General features: G+C 42.1%; 1 protein-coding gene across 1 annotated transcript in view; it reads left to right on the top strand.

The window, feature by feature from the left end:
• rab32a (RAB32a, member RAS oncogene family) overlaps positions 1–19,120 on the top strand; it is a 26,333-nt gene extending 7,213 nt beyond the window's left edge. The window contains exons 2-3 of the mRNA XM_048206913.1: positions 13,603–13,880; positions 18,047–19,120. Coding sequence (XP_048062870.1) covers positions 13,603–13,880; positions 18,047–18,196 — 428 coding nt within the window. The 3' untranslated portion in view covers positions 18,197–19,120. The remainder of the gene's footprint in view (positions 1–13,602; positions 13,881–18,046) is intronic.

The following is a 19,120-nucleotide window of genomic DNA, read 5'->3' as shown; positions in this document are numbered from 1 at the left end:
CTGTCTCAAGCTTTTAAGTGATGTACAATTTAGCAGATTTGATTTGACGTCTAACTAAGAAATTAAATAATACTAAAATGTACATATAGTATGAAGATGTGGATCAATGACTTTATTAAAAATTTACATTAAAAAATAATTCATGCAGTTACTTTATATACTTCTCTTTTGTGATGGGCATGTTTTTAATTTCTGAATTTCTAAAAGTTTAACCTTGAAAAATATATATTAAAGAACTATTTTTTAAAAAAAAAATAATAATCAACATTACTTTTATGGTTACACCCCATGACATTTTCGGAGTGATTAAAGGGTTAGTTCACCCAAAAATGAAAATTCTGTCATTAATTACTCACCCTCATGTCGTTTCACACTCGTAAGACCTTCGTTCAACTTCGGAACACAAATTAAGATATTTTTGATAAAATCCAATGGCTCAGTGAGGCCTCCATTGCCAGCAAGATAATTAACACGTTCAGATGCCCAGAAAGCTACTAAAGACATATTTAAAACAGTTCATGTGACTACAGTGGTTCAACCTTAATGTTATGAAGCGACGAGAATACTTTTTGTGCGCCAAAAAAAACAAAACAAAATAACAACTTTTATTTAGAATCTTTTGTTTTGAATCAGTGGTTCAGAGCTTGTATCAAACTGCCAGAGTCACATGATTTCAGTAAACGAGGCTTTGTTACGTCATAAGTGTTTAGAAATTTCAATGGTTCACCACTGGGGGGCGTGACGATCCGAACCACTGAATCAAAACAAAAGATTAGTAAAGTTTCGAAGCTTCATGAAGCAGTGTTTTGAAATTGCCCATCACTAAATATTGTTGAATAAAGTCGTTATTTTGTTTTTTTTCTCATCGCTTCATAACATTAAGGTTGAACCACTGTAGCCACATCAACTGTTTTAAATATGTCTTTAGCTTTCTGGGTTAATTATCTTGCTGGCATTGGGGGCCTCACTGAGCCATCGGATTTTATCAAAAACATCTTAATTTTCCGAAGAGGAAGGTCTTATGGGTGTGGAACAACATGAGGGTGAGTAATAAATGACAGAATTTTCATTTTTGGGTGAACTAACACTTTATATTAATGAAACTTTTCTTTTTTAAAACCATGTGAAGTCAACATGAATATAGAGAGTGTAAATTTGGCATATTCCTACTTTAGTGACCCAGTATATTGTAAGCTGTTTCCTAGAAATGAAAAGATCAGTTGCCTAGAGATTGACTGAATTTATCTTTTTAAATATGTGAATGCAATGACCCCTCATTCGACTGATGAAGTCTATTTCGTAAAGCCAGTACTACTTTTTGTGGTTTTAAAAGGAAGTAGCAGAAACATCAATCAGAACTAGCCACTGAATAAACCTTCACTATCATCAAGACTCATGCAGTGTTGTCAAAACAGTTCATTGCTAATCATATTTATTGCAAATCATTAGCCACTATTGACCTCTCAAAATGTTGATTAGCCCGTCTCTATTGGCGTCATGCAGTCAAAGCTTTTGTTTACCTCGGGTCCCTTTTTACTGTTGAGAAACTGTCAGTTTGTGTGCTATATTTACACATGCTACAGGCGGGTCGACGTCCCATCGATTCTTTTGTTAGGGGTAAAGACAAGTCCATTGATAGGTGATAAATGGAGATTGATTCTTGACATTGCTTCTCCAGGGGGGAGAATAAGGTCTCCCACCGCACAATTATTGACACGTTGTTCCTGACTCTCCATTCCCGGCATGAACAGTTTGGAGCGTCTACATTATTGATCAGCAGCACTAGAAAAATAACAAAAAATAAGAAGTCACCATTGCTGTACCCTATCTGTCAAAAAGGGCCTTTCATTAAAGAACAAAATTCAGATTTTTAGTGGTTATCCTACATAACAAACCCTGGTTTGTTAACCATTGTAATCATCATCATGAATTGTAATGTACTGTAGTAAAGGTTTGATCAAATACAGGAATAGCACAAACTTTAAGTTCTGCCTCCTTGGTTACTGCTGCTTACTCAAAAGTTTAACAGAGAAAAAAAATTGCTTGTAAGTACAACTTTACTTTTAAGTTTTACATGCAAAGAAGAAACTGGATATATAAATATAAAACAAATACAAAAAGTAATTTCAAATTAATGTAATAGTTTCACAGTGAAAGGTGCACTGGTCCATGGGTCCATAAAGGGGTGTGTGAAATTACACTGAAATGAGGAAGGCAAGAAAAACACCCGATCTGAGGACAAACCATCCAATTGGATATATATAGTATTGGTTTGTCCTCAGATCTGGCCTAGGCCCAATCTACAGAAAGTAAAAGCCTTAACAAGCATAACTTGACAACAAATTGTTTTCATAATCAAAGGAAAAGATTTGCACGAACTAGATGAACTCAGAAAATGTTTTTCTCTGCTTCCTCATTTTAGTGTAATTTCACACACCCCTCAGGGATCCATGGACCAGTGAAAGCACCTTTCATTGTGAAACTATTACATCACACTGTGGCTTTTTCTCAGTTAATACAAGAGCTTACTACTCCATTTTGCCTTTTCATGTCTCGCCAAGCCTCTGCTTTCACACTATTCTCCTAGCAATTCTCCTTTTCTTTTTCGATAAGTAGCTGACTCTCTCTGAAGCACTTCAGGTACAGTTCGCTTGCTCACTCAAACTTCACTGGTCTTCTATTTTGCTATAATAGCGGCACACACTGAGAACTATTAATTCGGAGAAAATGCCAGTTCACAGCAACATGCACGGCATATTGTGGCGCAAAGTATTGATCAAGAGAATGATTCTGGCCCTTCTCATGCTGTTTCTTGGAACCTAAAGCAGTTCTTCTTGCTTTGTGACAGCTGGCCCAAAGCACCAAATGCATTCATGAGTTCGTTTATGTCTGGTCTCTCTGGATACTCAGTATCTTTAATTCATCAGAGCAGTTTTTTTTTTAATAAGATTTGGGCTGTGTGCCCAAAATGGACTGGGATCCAAGAATTAGGTTGTGTCTTCTTATGTGTCAGCCCTCCCGTGTGTTCACCTGAGGTTAAATGGTCTAAATTTAGACCAGCAATCAAGAGCAATTAGCTGCCAAGAGACCTTAGAAGCTTTTGGCGTGTGAAGTGCGTAGCTGAACGAGCGAAGATAATGGAACTGAGACTGTTGGGGGGTGAAATACGCTCCATGTTTAAATGCTGATCACTGGAAACCAAATATAGACATCTGAAATTCTATACGGTACAAACCTACTGTATTGAATGCAACGCTTGGGGAGCAGGGACTGTTGGGACTAAAATTTGGCCCTGGAAAAATCCAGTCCATTCGGCCCACACAATCCCCTGTGAACATTCTAAAGGCCTGATAAGGGCCTTTAAATTAATAAAAAAACCTGTAAATAAAAACCTGTAAAGTTAACAATGAATTTATGCAGGACTATATTTAATTCTGTCAGACTTGCCAATTTCTTAATTATTGAAATAATTTTCAGTTTATTAGAACATTGTAATAAATAAACTGTCACTTTGTGCGTTAGAGGTATGTATATTTCAGAGACTCATTAACAACACTAGTTCCTTCAGTCAAACGACTGTCATTATAAGGAAGTCAATGAATCACTTTACCGGTTCACGCAAAACAATGATCCATTCAGGAACAAAACGTTACTGCCATGAGTTGCTCTGAAATACGTGCCTTTTTTTTTTTGGTGTAGCAAAAATAAACAGTAACTGGTAATATTGTGTTTGTAAATTATAAGTCTGTAAATGTAAGTTACTCAATATTAACTTCTTGCTAACTTGTACATTTCTAAAAAACATCAACAACAACAACAAAAAAGCTGTTGTTCTGAATAACCATTACAGGCTGTGACGATAAGCTGTGATATTTGGAAAAACAGTGGGATATTGCCCCCCAAAAGTAGCTAGAAATTTAAAGTATAATTTTAAAGTTAATTTTGAACATACTCATTGGTATTTGTAAACAGAAATGTCAATATCCTTCAGCCTCTTGGCATAGAGGCGAAATATGCAAATCTACTACCTCACTCATCACAAGCAAACAAAGATGCCTCGTTGCACTTCCCCAGCTTCCCTCGCACTCTGAAGAAAGAGGGAGAGAGTGAAGAACAAAGCAATGTCAGGCATTACAGATAGGCCCGTGATCACAGTCTTCCTCTGTCTGAACTCTGATCTGAGAGAGTGGTTTGGGCTCTGGCTTAACTGCGGCATAAACTAGACACTAGAGCTTTCTAGACACTTGAAGCTGCTCTGAAGTCTTTTCGTTCCTATGGGAAACAGCACATTGTCACAAGTTACTGATTTGATTCTGAGGGGTCTGCCTGTCTAGGTGGCTTGATGTTGGATATTCACATCTCAGTTGTGAAAAAAAATGAGTTTTTATACTGCTAAAAATATAGGCCTACCTGTTTAGCCTGTGTTAAATTGTCTTAATGATTTTGATGCCAATTTATAAGGATTGGGTTTAGGGATTTAATAATGCACTCAATATGTTTAAAAAAAAAAAAAAATAATAAATATATATATATATATATATATATAAGTGAGACATTTTGAAATATCATGCCAAATATTGGCTCATTTTGGATTTCATGAGAGCTACACATTCCAAAAAAGTTAGGACAGGTAGCAATAAGAGGCCGGAAAAGTTAAATGTGTATATATAAGGAACAGCTGGAGGACCAATTTGCAGCTTATGAGGTCAATTGGCAACATGATTGGGTATAAAAAGAGCCTCTCAGAGTGGCAGTGTCTCTCAGAAGTCAAGATGGGCAGAGGATCACCAATTCCCCCAATGCTGCGGCGAAAAATAGTGGAGCAATATCAGAAAGGAGTTTCTCAGAGAAAAATTGTATCCAATCATCCAAAATATCATCCAAAGATTCAGAGAATCTGGAACAACCTCTGTGCGTAAGGGTCAAGGCCGGAAAACCATACTGGATGCCCGTGATCTTCGGGCCCTTAGACGGCACTGCATCACATACAGGAATGCTACTGTAATGGAAATCACAATATGGGCTCAGGAATACTTCCAGAAAACATTGTCGGTGAACACAATCCACCGTGCCAGTCACCGTTGCCGGCTAAAACTCTATAGGTCAAAAAAGAAGCCATATCTAAACATGATCCAGAAGTGCAGCGCTCAGTTCAGAAGCCTGCATCTCTGATAGTATGGGGTTGCATGAGTGCGTGTGGCATGGGCAGCTTGCACATCTGGAAAGGCACCATCAATGCTGAAAGGTATATCCAAGTTCTAGAACAACATATGCTCCCAACCTTGCATTTTCCAACATGACAATGCCAGACCACATACTGCATCAATTACAACATCATGGCTGCGTAGAAGAAGGATCCGGGTACTGAAATGGCCAGCCTGCAGTCCAGATCTTTCACCCATAGAAAACATTTGGCACTTCATAAAGAGGAAGATGCGACAAAGAAGACCTAAGACAGTTGAGCAACTAGAAGCCTGTATTAGACAAGAATGCATGGACAACATTCCTATTCCTAAACTTGACCAACTTGTCTCCTCAGTCCCCAGACGTTTGCAGACTGTTATAAAAAGAAGAGGGGATGCCATGGCCTTGTCCCAACTTTTTTGAGATGTGTTGATGCCATGAAATTTCACTGATCTCTTCGGCATTTGCAAAAAAAGATAACTTTTTATTCTCATTTTTTATTCCAAGTAATTCCAAGTAATATCAATCAAACTGCAGTTGGGTTGTTTTGATTAATTAATAATAACTAAAAAAAATACAGGTAACTTACAAAATTAAAGTTCATTGAAAGTATTTTTTTTATGGCCTATATATTTAAAGTTTGTTTTTTAGCAAAAGCAGAGAACTCTGTTCATGTTTCAGAGTTAAACAAAACTAAGTAATTGCTTTGTAATTGCATTTAAAACACACGTGCACACACACACACACACACACACACACACACACAAACGCAAAAGGACAAACAAGGTTTCAGAATGTAAGACGTGTGTGGAGTTGCAGGAGTCGAAATTATAAATCCTCTATTATTTTAGTCAGCTTTGATGAAACTCCCCTCAGCTAGCATGTCTTTTCGAAGTGACTAGCCTTGTCACCTGACCTGTAAACTGCGCTGATTTGCTAAAACGTACTTATCAGGTTGTGTACACAAACAACAAGGGTGCTTGTAAAACGTGAACTTGCGATACCTTGACTGAACAATATCGGCAAGTTCAAACTAGACTGATATTTAAGAGATACGGTACAGTCATACCACATATTACATGGCATTTCGCCACATAAATAATTATGGGAATAAGAGATATTGATCTGAGATGAAACTGATTTAAAATCGTACCTGTTTGTTGTCTTATAATCCATTACAGTGAGCAAAACACTAGTCGCAAAATGGCAGCAGCTGCGTTTGAATGAAACGAGAGCGAGTCCGCGATACCAGATGACATTATTAAATAACTGTACACAAAATATTGATTTGACTGCATTTTAATTTTTTTATTAGCTCACCAAACGCAAAACTTCCAGGAGGAAAAACCGTTCCTAGCAAGCGTATAGCGCTGCAGACTTTAGCTACCCAGATGAGCCTGTGTTATCTGTCTTTAGTGGTTGTTATCTGGGAATGGCGCGATTGACCAATCAGAATCAAGTATTCCACAGAGCTGTGTATTAAGTGGAGAATAACACACGGGAGTCAGTTCATTTCTTTTTTTTTTTAAATGTGGCATTTATCGATTTGAACTCTTTTCTCTCTCTCTCTCTCTCTCTCTCTCTCTCTCTCTCTCTCTCTCTCTCTCTCTCTCGTTCTCTCTCTCTCTCTCTCATATATATATATATATATATATATATATATATATATATATATATATATATATATATATATATATATATAATATAAAGCTGGGTAGTAACGGATTACATGTAATCTGGATTACGTAATCAGATTCCAAAAATCATGTACTTGTAATTAGAGTAAAATACTTGCCGCTTATATACGTTCGTGATTCTTCAAGTTTTCCTGGCGGTGAGGGGGAAATATAGATGAATATACATAAAATATAAATGAAATAATATAATAATAATAATAATAATAATAATATATGAAATATGGATGAAATATTTTATGTAGCAGTGATATTGTTGTGAATTTCATGTTTTTCAATATTTGTTTTTGTAATGTTGCTGTTCTCTAAATTTACTTTAAAATTTAATTTTAAGTAAATAAGTTTTCAAATCATAAGATGTGATTTTGTTTTATTCAGTGTTACTATCAGCAAACACTAACAGGTACATTAATGTTAGTATTTTGAAGTATTAACTGGCCATTCATTGCACTTTAAAAAGAATCTGTTGAGGCTCTTGTTGGTGAATAGAATATATTTTTGGGAAATATTTTTTCTTTGTATCTGTCAAAATAGTACAAGATTATCCTACAATATATGTGACAAATAAGGGTTAGCTCTAAAGTAATCTAAATGTAATGCAAAAGTAGTCAGATTACATTACCAAAAATGTGTAATCTAAGAGTATTGTAACAGTATTACAATTCATAAGTAATCTACCCAGCTCTGTATAATATATATATATATATATATATATATATATATATATTGTGACGCGTGTCCCGGGCACTCATCAGCGTCGCCCTGGGAACAAAGAGGAATCACCTGTTCACCCTCATGACCAGCAGATCGGTCACAGGTGTTCCAAATCTGCTGCTCCCTATAAAAGCGGCACACACTGGCTGTATGGTGAGAACTACTCTCCAAGAGACGTGCAGCTAACCTTTGTCTGTTCTCCCTTTGCCAGAGTCAAGCGTGTGACCCGTCTGCCCAACCACAGGAGCACCCACGGCACTCCTTCTCACAGCCACGGAGATTGAAGGAACAGCACGTCACCTTACTGCACTACCTAAATTGGGTTTTCCTAATAAAATCCACCCTCCGGGGACTTTCACCGCAACCCACTTGTCGTGTGTTTCTTCACCCTGCCACAGTGGTGGAGAATGCGGGCAGCCCACTGAAGAAACACAGACACTTCACCGCAAAAAAAAAAAAAAAAAAAAAAAAAAAAAAAAAAAAAAAAGAAAATCACTTTTTTCCTGTTTTTTTTTCCCTCTCCCAGGCGGCTGCCCTCCCTCCCTCTTTCAGCATGGAAGAGCTGCTGAAGCATTTAACCGAGGTGAGCATCCGGCAGCAGCAAATCATGGAGCACATGGCTGCGCGGCAAGGGGAAACCGAACGGGAGCTCTCTGCGCTCCGTGGAGCCGCCGCCCAACAGGTTCCGTTGCCAGACCCCCGAGTACAGGCCACTCAACTCCTGCCTAAGATGACGGCGAACGACGACGTAGAGAACTTTCTACAAATGTTTGAAGCCATCGCCGCCCGGGAAGTCTGGCCACCTGAGGACTGGGCACGGATACTGGCTCCCCTGCTCACTGGCGAGGCACAGCGTGCATATTTCATGATGGACCCAACCCTGGCAGCGTCATATGATGAGCTCAAAAGAGAGATCTTGGGGCGCGTGGGCCTTTCCCCAATATGTGCGGCACAACGTTTCCACGATTGGGAATACCGAAGCCGGGTGCCGGCGCGTGCCCAAGCTGCCGAGCTCACACGTCTCGCTCACCACTGGTTGTTGTCCACCAACCCTACCGCGGCTCAGGTCGCCGAGCGGGTAATAATAGATAAACTCCTCCGTACCCTTCCCCGACCACTCAGGCAGGCGGCTGGCATGCGGAACCCCCAGAGCGTCACAGAGCTTGTCGAGGCCATCGAGCTGGCGGAGGCCGCCCAACACCGAGAGGCTGGGGAGAGGGCGCCGCCTTTTCCCCGGAGGGTGGTCCAGGAGCGACGCACGCCGGAGGGCGCCACGCGCGCAGTAAGCAGGCCGGCGGTTCCTGAGCCCCGCGACGAACCTATGCCTACGGAGCCCCCGCGAGCATGGCTGGCAGGCTGCGCAGTACACCGCGCCCCATCAAAAGCGGCGCCGCGAGCGGAGGTGAAGCTGAATGGCCGCCCCTTCCAAGCCCTCCTCGACTCTGGCAGTGCGGTCAGCCTAGTGCAACCTTCAGTTCTGCCGCCACGCACTGAGTCCAAGACCCTCCTTCCTATCACCTGTGTTCATGGCGACACTCACTACGTGCCCACACGACGGGTGAACATCTCGGCGTCGCAAGGGACTTGGCCAGTGGAGGTGGGCATCGTTAAGGAGCTCCCCGTGCCAGTGCTGCTCGGCCGAGATTGGCCAGGCTTTGAGCCGCTGCTCTCCGCCGCCACCCAGCCGGATAGACAAGCCGGGAACCGCCGCCGCCGACGACCGAAGCGGCCCTCTCCGCGCTGCCCTGCGCTGCTGACCTCTGACAGTGCACGAGATGGTGAGTCCACCCCCCGTAACTCTAATCTCTTCTATGATCTGTTCCAACAGGTGACGGGGGGGGCCGCGTTCGCCAAAGAACAGCTAGAAGACGATCGCCTCAAGCATTGTTGGGGCCAGGTGAGAGAGATAGATGGAAAAGAAGTACGGCCGCCTCCCCATCCGACCCCTCACTTCGTCGTCCGAAACGGCCTGCTATACTGCGTTGCGCCACGGAGGGGGGAGGAAAAACCACTCTTAGTAGTCCCGCGTACGAAAACGGCAGTGATCCTGGAACTTGCTCACGCTCACCCGATGGCTGGCCACCTGGGGGCTCAAAACACAGCGCAGAGAATCAGGGATCGTTTTCACTGGCCGGGACTGGAAGCTGAGGTGAAAAGATTTTGCCAGGCGTGTTCCACCTGCCAACGAACTTCGCCCCAAACTCCTCCCCCCAGTCCGCTCATACCGTTGCCCATCATTGAGGTGCCCTTCGAGCGAGTCGGGATGGATCTCGTAGGGCCGCTGCCGAAATCCGCCAGGGGGCACGAACACATCCTCGTCATCGTGGATTATGCCACCCGGTACCCCGAAGCCATCCCACTTCGCAAAGCCACGGCCAAAGCCATAGCTCAGGAGCTATTTCTCCTTTGCAGTCGGGTCGGCATACCTGCAGAGATACTGACTGACCAGGGCACGCCGTTCATGTCCCGGCTGATGGCCGAACTCTGCCGTCTCCTAAAGGTGAAACAGCTCCGAACTTCAGTCTACCACCCCCAAACGGACGGATTGGTCGAGCGGTTTAACCAGACGCTCAAACAGATGCTCCGCCGAGTGGCCGCCGAAGATCGGCGGGACTGGGACCAGATGATCCCGTATGTGCTATTCGGCATCCGAGAAGTGCCGCAGGCGTCCACTGGCTTCACCCCATTTGAGCTACTGTTCGGCCGCCAACCGCGAGGCCTCCTTGACGTGGCTAGAGAGGCCTGGGAACATCAGCCCACAACGGCTCACCGCTCGACCATTGAACACGTCCGTGCCATGAGGGAAAGGGTCGACAGAGTAATGCCGTTAGTCCGGGAGCACCTGACGAAAGCCCAGCAAGCCCAGCAGCGACACTTCAATCGGGCAGCCCAACCGCGGGAGTTCAACCCAGGCGACCACGTGATGGTTCTGGTACCCACCTCGGCCTGCAAATTCCTCGCTTCCTGGCAGGGACCATACACGGTGATCGAGAGGGTGGGTCCCGTCACCTACAGGGTCCGCCAACCTGGCCGTCGGAGAGAGGAGCAGCTGTATCATGTGAATCTCCTGAAGCGCTGGATCGGAACACGAGACCAGCTCTCTGCCCTTGCCAACGTGACCCCCGTGGTTGTTGATGTTAGCCCCCACCTCTCGGCTGCCCAGAAGACCGATCTGCAACATCTGGTCAGTCAGTTTTCTGATGTGTTCTGCCCCACGCCCGGGCAAACAACCATCCTACAGCATGACATCCGGACTCCACCAGGGGTAGTGGTGCGGCAGCGGCCCTATCGTGTGCCTGAGGCTCGGCGACACGCAATCGAAAAAGAGGTGCAGGAGATGTTGAAGTTGGGAGTTATTGAACCATCGCGCAGCCCCTGGTCCAGCCCAATCGTCATGGTCCCAAAGCCCGATGGCACTCTCCGGTTCTGTAATGACTTTCGCCGCCTAAACGAAGTCTCTGAGTTCGATGGCTACCCCATGCCCCGCGTCGATGAGTTACTGGACCGCTTAGGGAGAGCCCGGTTCATTTCCACCCTCGACTTAACAAAAGGGTACTGGCAGGTGCCATTGACCGAAGAGGCCAAAGCCAAGACCGCCTTCTCAACGCCCAGTGGCCACTGGCATTACCGGGTTCTCCCCTTCGGGCTGCACGGGGCTCCAGCTACATTCCAGCGACTCATGGACATCTTACTGCGGCCCCACCAGACTTACGCGGCGGCATACCTGGACGATGTCGTCATACACTCGGAGACTTGGGAGAGCCATCTCGAGCGGCTCCGGAGGGTGCTGTTGGAGCTACGACGGGCTGGACTGACTGCCAACCCCCGCAAATGCCACCTCGCCTTATCAGAAGCCCGGTACCTGGGATACCGGGTCGGTCGAGGGACTATCCGGCCACAAGAAGAAAAAGTAGCTGCAATCCTCTCAGCACCACAACCAACCTCTAAAACTCAGGTACGGGCATTCTTGGGGTTGGCAGGCTATTACCGCTGTTTTATTCCCAACTTCTCCTCCATAGCTGCACCCCTGACAGACCTAACTAGGAAGGGACAGCCAGAAGTAGTGCGCTGGGGACCAGAAGAGGATCGAGCGTTTCAGCAAGTAAAGACAGCGCTGACCACCGAGCCCGTGCTGCGGGCCCCCGACTTTAACTGTCCCTTCCTTTTGCAGACGGACGCCTCCGATGCCGGGATGGGAGCTGTCCTTTCCCAGGTTGTGGACGGGGAGGAACACCCAGTGGTATACATCAGCCGAAAGCTGACCCCTGCCGAACGACGTTACGCCACGGTAGAGAAGGAAGCGTTGGCCGTCAAGTGGGCTGTCCTGGAGCTCAGGTACTACCTGCTAGGACGCCACTTCACCCTCGTCACAGACCACGCCCCGTTACAGTGGATGGCCCGGGCAAAAGACACCAATGCCCGGGTGACTCGGTGGTTCCTGGCGCTCCAGGATTTCCACTTCACCGTACGACACCGGGCGGGGACGGCCAATGCCAACGCGGACGGACTCTCTCGAACGTGGGCAGCTTTCGCGGGTCTGTCAGGTATCACCTCCCACCCACCCTTGTTCTCCCCATTTTGCACAGGACCAGGACGACGCTTAGGGAGGGGGAGTGTGACGCGTGTCCCGGGCACTCATCAGCGTCGCCCTGGGAACAAAGAGGAATCACCTGTTCACCCTCATGACCAGCAGATCGGTCACAGGTGTTCCAAATCTGCTGCTCCCTATAAAAGCGGCACACACTGGCTGTATGGTGAGAACTACTCTCCAAGAGACGTGCAGCTAACCTTTGTCTGTTCTCCCTTTGCCAGAGTCAAGCGTGTGACCCGTCTGCCCAACCACAGGAGCACCCACGGCACTCCTTCTCACAGCCACGGAGATTGAAGGAACAGCACGTCACCTTACTGCACTACCTAAATTGGGTTTTCCTAATAAAATCCACCCTCCGGGGACTTTCACCGCAACCCACTTGTCGTGTGTTTCTTCACCCTGCCACAATATATATATATATATATATATATATATATATATATATATATATATACAAAACATATTCCTTTTTTATTCCATTCTTAATTTTCAGTTTCATCTCTTCTGTAACAGGTAGTATTTTGTACATTCAAAATGAATACATGAATATAATAGCTTAGTGTATTCTCTTGGTTTTTACATATCAAGGCAGTAAATGGAATGACAAAGTGAGTGTGGTGAATTTAGGTGAGAGGGATATGAGAGGGGTGTGTGTGCACTGAGTCAGTTCTTTGATGTGTTATTAGCAACTACCGCTGGGCGAATCTTGTGCTCCACTCTTCTTTTTTTCTGTCCATCTAGCTTTCGAAGACTTTGCGCTGTGCCGAGCTTTATCCCTCCCCAGGCAAGATGAACTATGAGACAGAGCAGCACATGTGAGAATGATTGTGTCCAGACTTACTCAGAATTTATGTTCTCTGGGCTGGAACACTATTGAGTGCAGCATTGCAGTGCTTTTATTTATAAAATATATAAATATGGAACGTGGTAGGAAATTAAACTGAATTTAAATTGGTTGAATTAAAACTTAGCAAATATTGATAATATCATGTAATCATTTTCTTTTTGAGAACCCCTCTCCCCCACACACATGAAGATATTCAAGATAATTTATGAATTGTAGCAGACAAAAATGATAAGATGTCAATATTGTTTTCTTTATTTCCATATTATTGAACATAAGCCAGTCACTGGCCTACAGCAATCCATTTTGCAATCATTTGTTTATTAAATCATATTTTTAAATTATATATTATTTAATGTTGATTAATTTGATAAATAATTAGTGAAAAAAATCTTCCCTTATTTAATTATTTTTTATTTTAAAATGATTTTTTTTTTTATAGCAGTACATTTACAGCCCTTGTAATTTGGTTTAATAGCTGTGACTGCATAATTTTTTATATATGTATTTATTTTTTACCTCTGTATGACTCAAACTAATTTTGCTTTTATTGTTTTGCTTTCTCTCCTGTTTAGGTCAAGAGCGGTTTGGGAACATGACCAGAGTTTATTATAAGGAGGCAGTGGGTGCGTTTGTTGTGTTTGACATTACTCGAGGCTCTACATTTGAGGCCGTTTCAAAATGGAAGCACGATTTGGACAGCAAGGTGAAACTGGCCAATGGCAATCCCATCCCTTCTGTCCTTCTGGCCAATAAATGTGACCAGAAGAAAGATGGATCCAACAATTCCTTGCTTATGGACAACTTCTGCAAGGAGGCTGGGTTTTTGGGATGGTTTGAAACATCAGCTAAGGTAATATAAACTCATTCTGTGTTCACTTAGCCACTTAAATGTTTGTTTGTATTAGGTCAAAATGAAGGAGAACTTGTCACGAAACATTTTTGCTAAGAATAGAAGCTTCTTACTACACCTTTCCTCTCTAATCTGCTCAGACGACCATGAAAGCTGCCATATTAGATCAAGTATTTAAGATGGCTGACATTCTCCATGGTATTAGGGCCAAAACAGCACCACTGCAGCAGTCTTAAGAACATTAGCCACTCCTCATGCTTGAATCACCAGACATATGTCAAATGTGCAATGTGCGGCGCATCACGTGAAGCAGCAGAATGTATGGGATTTTTAAGGAAGAAATTTTTTCTCCGCTTACCAAGTACTGAAACTTTGCCCACTGATTTAAAATGGTGAAAGTGGAACAGTGTTTGGTACATTGGACATAACTTTGTCAAATTGACTGATATTGCCTTTTATGACCAGTGCAATATTGATTTTCGTTATATATCGATTTTCATTTTTTTTTTTTTAATTTATTTTGTTTTTTAGTTTTTAAATTCACATTATTGTTCAAAAGTTTCGACTCATTAAAGTCGCCATGAAATCAAAATAGACAATTCTCTTACTTCTGTTTATTATAAATTATTTATCATATCATTATTTTTTTTTTAAATTCATGTGCCCTTGTAATCTTTAATCAAAATAACATCTGTCTCCGCTGTTTCCACACAAATTTTAAGAAGCACAATCATTTTCAAGTGTAATAATAATAAGAAATGTTTCTTGAGCACCAAATTCGCATATTTGGATGATTTCTGAAGACTGGAGAAATAGCAGCTGAAAATTTTGACATCACAAAAAGATTTATTATATTTTATAAATTTATGTACAGTACTGTGCAAAAGTCTTAGGCACGTCAGTATTTTCACCCCCCAAAAAAGGTTTTAAGCCAGTTATTTATATCTTTTGCTGTAGTGTGTCAATAGGAAATATCCGTTCACATTTCCAAACATTCATTTTGCCATTAATTGTAATAATCCAGTGAGATTTTTGAATACACAAGGAGTCTGACAACAGCCGGTGCTCCACACAGTGATCTGATCTCACCATCATCGAATCCATCTGTGATTGATTACATGAAGAAACAGATGAAACTGAGACAAACCAAATCCAGGAGAACTGTGGCCGTCTCTAAGATGCTTGAAGAAACCTGCCTGCAAAGATACAGTACTGTGAAGAGTTTTAGGCACTTGTGTAAAAATGCTGTAAAGTGAGGATGTTTTTTAAAAAATACTGTTATAAATAGATTTTATTTATCAATTAACTTGTATTAACTAAATCGAAACAATATTTTGTGTGACCACCCTTTGCATTTAAAACAGCTCTTGTCCAGGTACACTTGGGCATCATTTTTCAAAATCTCTTGGAGACACGGCCACAGTTCTTCTGGATTTAGTTTGTCTCAGTTTCATATGTTTCTTCATGTAATCACAGACGGATTTGATGATGGTGAGCTCTGATCTCCATGTGGAGCACCGGCTGTTATCAGTCTTATTGTGTATTCAAAAATCTCACTGGATTATTACAATTAATGGCAAAATGAATGTTTGGAAATGTGAACGGATGTTTCCTATTGACACACTACAGCAAAAGATATAAATAACTGGCTTAAAACCTTTTTTGGGGGGTGAAAATACTGACGTGCCTAAGACTTTTGCACAGTACTGTATGTTACTATTATTTATGCCATTGTGCTTATATCATGGAAGTCGTCTAGATAAAGGATGTTTTCTTAGTGCCTGCAGTATGCTGACTCTCAGATGGTTTTTATTACAAATGGATGTCATTCCTGAACAACATTCATAGTCGCATATTTTACACCATCAGCTGAATCTTGAAAACACTGCACGAGCAAAGGGAACAAAATATGTGTGTTTATAGTCTTACATCAGCAGTTTCTTTGATGTATTTTGCAAATTAATCTTCTTTATTTCCTGCGCACACATTTGAGGGATGCTGGGTGGATCTGGGTAAATTAAGTTGGCTAAAGAGAAATAGTCTGGGGGGGAGAGAAGGAAGACGAACAGAGAGGAGGAGGAGGAGAAGAAAATGCCTGTTTGTTAATCTTGGGTAATACAGTGTCTTGAAGAGTGTGTGATTGTGTAGGTATTTAACACCCTGTTAAATTGTACCCCTTGAAATGCATTTTTAAGTCACATGATTTGGCCTTAAATATCTTGACTGTGTCTTGCTATTTAAAAAGTGTTTGTTCAGTTTCTGTCTGTAGCGTTGTCTGGTCTTAACTGTTTAACAGAAGGTGTCTCATCAGTCAGTCTGCATAAGCACATGTTTCTGAAATAGATCTCTCCATTAGGGACTCAAGCACACAGATGTCTGGCAGGGAGCTCTGGCACCTGTCGTGTGTATATGTATGTGTGTGTCCGTGTGCACGTGCATGTGTGGTGAATGTGTCTTCTCTCATCTATCAGGCCCTCCTTGTGTTCAATCAAGCCTCTGTGCTGACTGGTCCATAGAGAATGTTTCCATCTCCGTCTTTTTTCTATTGCTCCTCTCCCAGTGGGCCGCATGTGTATTTTGTTTTTACGCCTTTCCTCCCTTTTTTGTACAAATGACAATTATGAATGGGAATGGCATGGCCGTGCCACCTTTATTTTACTCGGTACTCTGGGTGAATGACAAATACGCATTGGTTGGCTTTGGTTTAACCTTTCTGTTTTCTGCCCTTTCCCTCAAATCAGTCTCACATTTTCTAGCTTTGAAGCCACAGACTACTTAGGCATAGAGGGATGTAAATGGAAAGAGTGAAGTGTCTCGAAAGAGTGATGAGAAGTTGTGTAGGCGGGTACCATCAATCCAGCTTCATGCTGAAGTACCTCTTGAAGCTTCACCACGCTCTCAGCTTTACTTAACAAGTTATGTCTATTGACCGTTCTGTAAATGATCTAAATATTCTGGAAAGTCAGAATATGAATGCAGAATTTAATGTCATTCTAAACCTGTATGACTTTCTTTCTTCTGCAGAACACAAAATAAGATACTTTGAAGAATGTCTCAATGTTGTTTTTGTCGATACAATGAAAGTCACTGAGGTCTGTTGGCGTTTGGACCCAATTGACTTTCACTGTATTCAAAAACAGTTCAAGAACGAGATCTTATTTTGTGTTCTGCAGAAGAAAGTAAGTCATACAGGTTTGAAATGATTTCTGGGTGAACTATCCCTTTAAAGGTGCCGTATAACGTCTTTTTAAAAGATGTAATATAAGTCTAAGGCATCCCCTGAATGTGTCTGTGAAGTTTCAGCTCAAAATAATCCATAGATTTTTTTTAAATTAATTTTTTTAACTGCCTATTTTGGGGCATCATTAAATATGAGCCGATTTAGGCTGCGGCCCCTTTAAATGCTCACGCTCCCCGCCCACGGAGCTCGCGCTTGCCTTAAACAGTGCATAAACAAAGTTTACACAGCTAATATAACCTTCAAAATGGATCTTTACAAAGTGTTCATCATGCAACATGTCTAATCGCGTAAGTATTGTATTTATTTGGATGTTTACCTGTGATTCTGAATGAGTTTGGTGCTCCATGGCTAAAGCTAACATTACACACTGTTGGAGAGATTTATACAGACTGCAAGTGTTTAAAAAATGAAAATAACAAGTCTTGTCTCCGTGAATACAGTAAGAAACGATGGTAACTTTAACCACATTTAACAGTACATTAGCAACATGCTAATGAAACATTCAGAAAGGCAATTTACAAATATTACTAAAAATATCATGATATCATGGATCATGTCAGTTATTATTGCTCCATCTGCCATTTTTCGCTGTTGTTCTTGCTTGCTTACCTAGTCTGATGATTCAGCTGTGCACATCCAGACATCCTGCCCTTGTGTAATGCCTTGAACATGGCATATGCAAATATTGGGGGCGTACATATTAATGATCCCGACTGTTACGTAACAGTCGGTGTTATGTTGAGATTCACCTGTTCGTCGGAGGTCTTTTAAACAAATGAGATTTATATAAGAAGGAGGAAACAATGGTGTTTGAGACTCACTGTATGTCATTTCCATGTACTGAACTCTTGTTATTTAACTATGCCAAGATAAATTCAATTTTTAATTCTACGGCACCTTTAACATTTGACTTTGTTCACTGCAGGAGAACATCAATGTTGATGAGGCTGCCCGGTTCTTGGTGGAGAACATCCTTCTCAATGATAAAGGTCTTCCATATGAAGAAAACAACGGTGACAAGATTAAACTGGACCAACAAACAGTGCCTGCTGAGAGCAAGTCAGGTTGCTGCTAGTTTGGATGCTCTTGTGTGTCCCATCATCTGCCGTGGATAGGAGGCAGGAGGCTCAACAAATCCCCCAAACCCTATCCCATCTCATCCCTGCCACGGATCACATATACAATCAGGGGTCGACACATGTCAGTTTGTGCTCTAAAAGGGGAGAAGACATCACCAAAGGACAGATGATCTGATCAGATGAAAACATCTTTCTGATGCTTTTAATGACCAGTTTTTCTCTCTTAATCTTGCTCTGTGCCATGTTTGTCCTTTTTTATAGTGTCAAGCAAGTTACTTCAGTGTGTGCATGTTGTAATGTTGCTTAAAACGAATTAAACTAAATGGGTGTCATAGGACCTGGCGAATACCAGTAAAAGTTCTTAGCCAAAATTAAATTAAACTAGTGCCTTTGTCACAGAGGGTGAGTCGTTTTAATGTACTCTGGATCATTTGCATCTGCTGCTGGGAATTGCCACCCTAAATTTTGCAGGAAAAAAGTTCTCAAGATGTCGCTTTATGACATAATTATACATATTCCCAGGGCATTTAGTCTGTTGTGAAGACCTAACCATCATCAATCTTGAAGTTCTACCATGAAATCATTTTATCAAGATAAAAGAAAATGAATAGTCCCTCTAATGGGCCATATAGGTTCAAGAATCATAAGCCTATATATGGATGTACATTTGTGGTTCAGAGAGTAAGATCATGTTGGGTTTCCTCAGGCTTGCACATGTAAACGTTCAAGTATGTTTATTAGTTGTTTTTTTTTTAAATTGGTACTGAATGAGGGATCTGAGCACTTGCTCTGTCCATGGCTTTATTCTACAATGAACTGAAGGCAAATATAAATTTTTAATATGCTGGACCAATTTTGTCAAGTTTGCAAATAAACATTTGCTGAAGTAACAATGACAAAATAAAACTTTTTAAAATGTT

This window comes from Megalobrama amblycephala, linkage group LG11, assembly GCF_018812025.1.
Source record: "Megalobrama amblycephala isolate DHTTF-2021 linkage group LG11, ASM1881202v1, whole genome shotgun sequence".
In the NCBI taxonomy this organism is placed as follows: Eukaryota; Metazoa; Chordata; class Actinopteri; order Cypriniformes; family Xenocyprididae; genus Megalobrama; species Megalobrama amblycephala.
Note: the sequence above shows the minus strand (reverse complement) of the source record. Positions and strands in the feature narration are given on the sequence as shown.